Here is a 277-nt window from a genome sequence, read left to right as displayed (position 1 = left end):
AAACAACCCCCGCCTCCCGGTTCAAAGCAGGCCGCTCCCTCGCTGCCTCTCGCCTGCCCACCACACCGCGTTTTCCGCTGCGCTTCTGAGTAATAGCAACCCGGGCCCGGTGGGATCCCCCGTGGGACAGCCCGGCCAGACAACTAGACCTCAGGCGCGGGGTGGAAGCGCCGCGCTTACTCTTTCTTCCTGGTACACAGTGTCGATGAGGTTGACAGAGTGGAAGATGCCTTGGTGGTCCTCAGAGACGCACTGCCCGCACCCCGCCTGGCGGCAC

The 277-nt window shown here is 65.0% G+C and overlaps 1 protein-coding gene across 1 annotated transcript in view; it reads right to left on the bottom strand.

The window, feature by feature from the left end:
• The window catches only part of LOC104491927, a gene marked incomplete at both ends in the record, with an annotated part of 4,913 nt that extends 4,640 nt beyond the window's left edge, over window positions 1–273 (bottom strand). Inside the window, one exon of the mRNA XM_010134415.1 lies at window positions 181–273. Coding sequence (XP_010132717.1) covers window positions 181–273 — 93 coding nt within the window. The remainder of the gene's footprint in view (window positions 1–180) is intronic.
• Window positions 274–277: the final 4 nt, after the last annotated feature.

This window comes from Buceros rhinoceros, unplaced genomic scaffold (genome assembly GCF_000710305.1).
Source record: "Buceros rhinoceros silvestris isolate BGI_N320 unplaced genomic scaffold, ASM71030v1 scaffold43794, whole genome shotgun sequence".
In the NCBI taxonomy this organism is placed as follows: Eukaryota; Metazoa; Chordata; class Aves; order Bucerotiformes; family Bucerotidae; genus Buceros; species Buceros rhinoceros.
The sequence above is the reverse complement of the archived record's forward strand: the minus strand, read 5'-3'. Positions and strand labels throughout refer to the sequence as shown.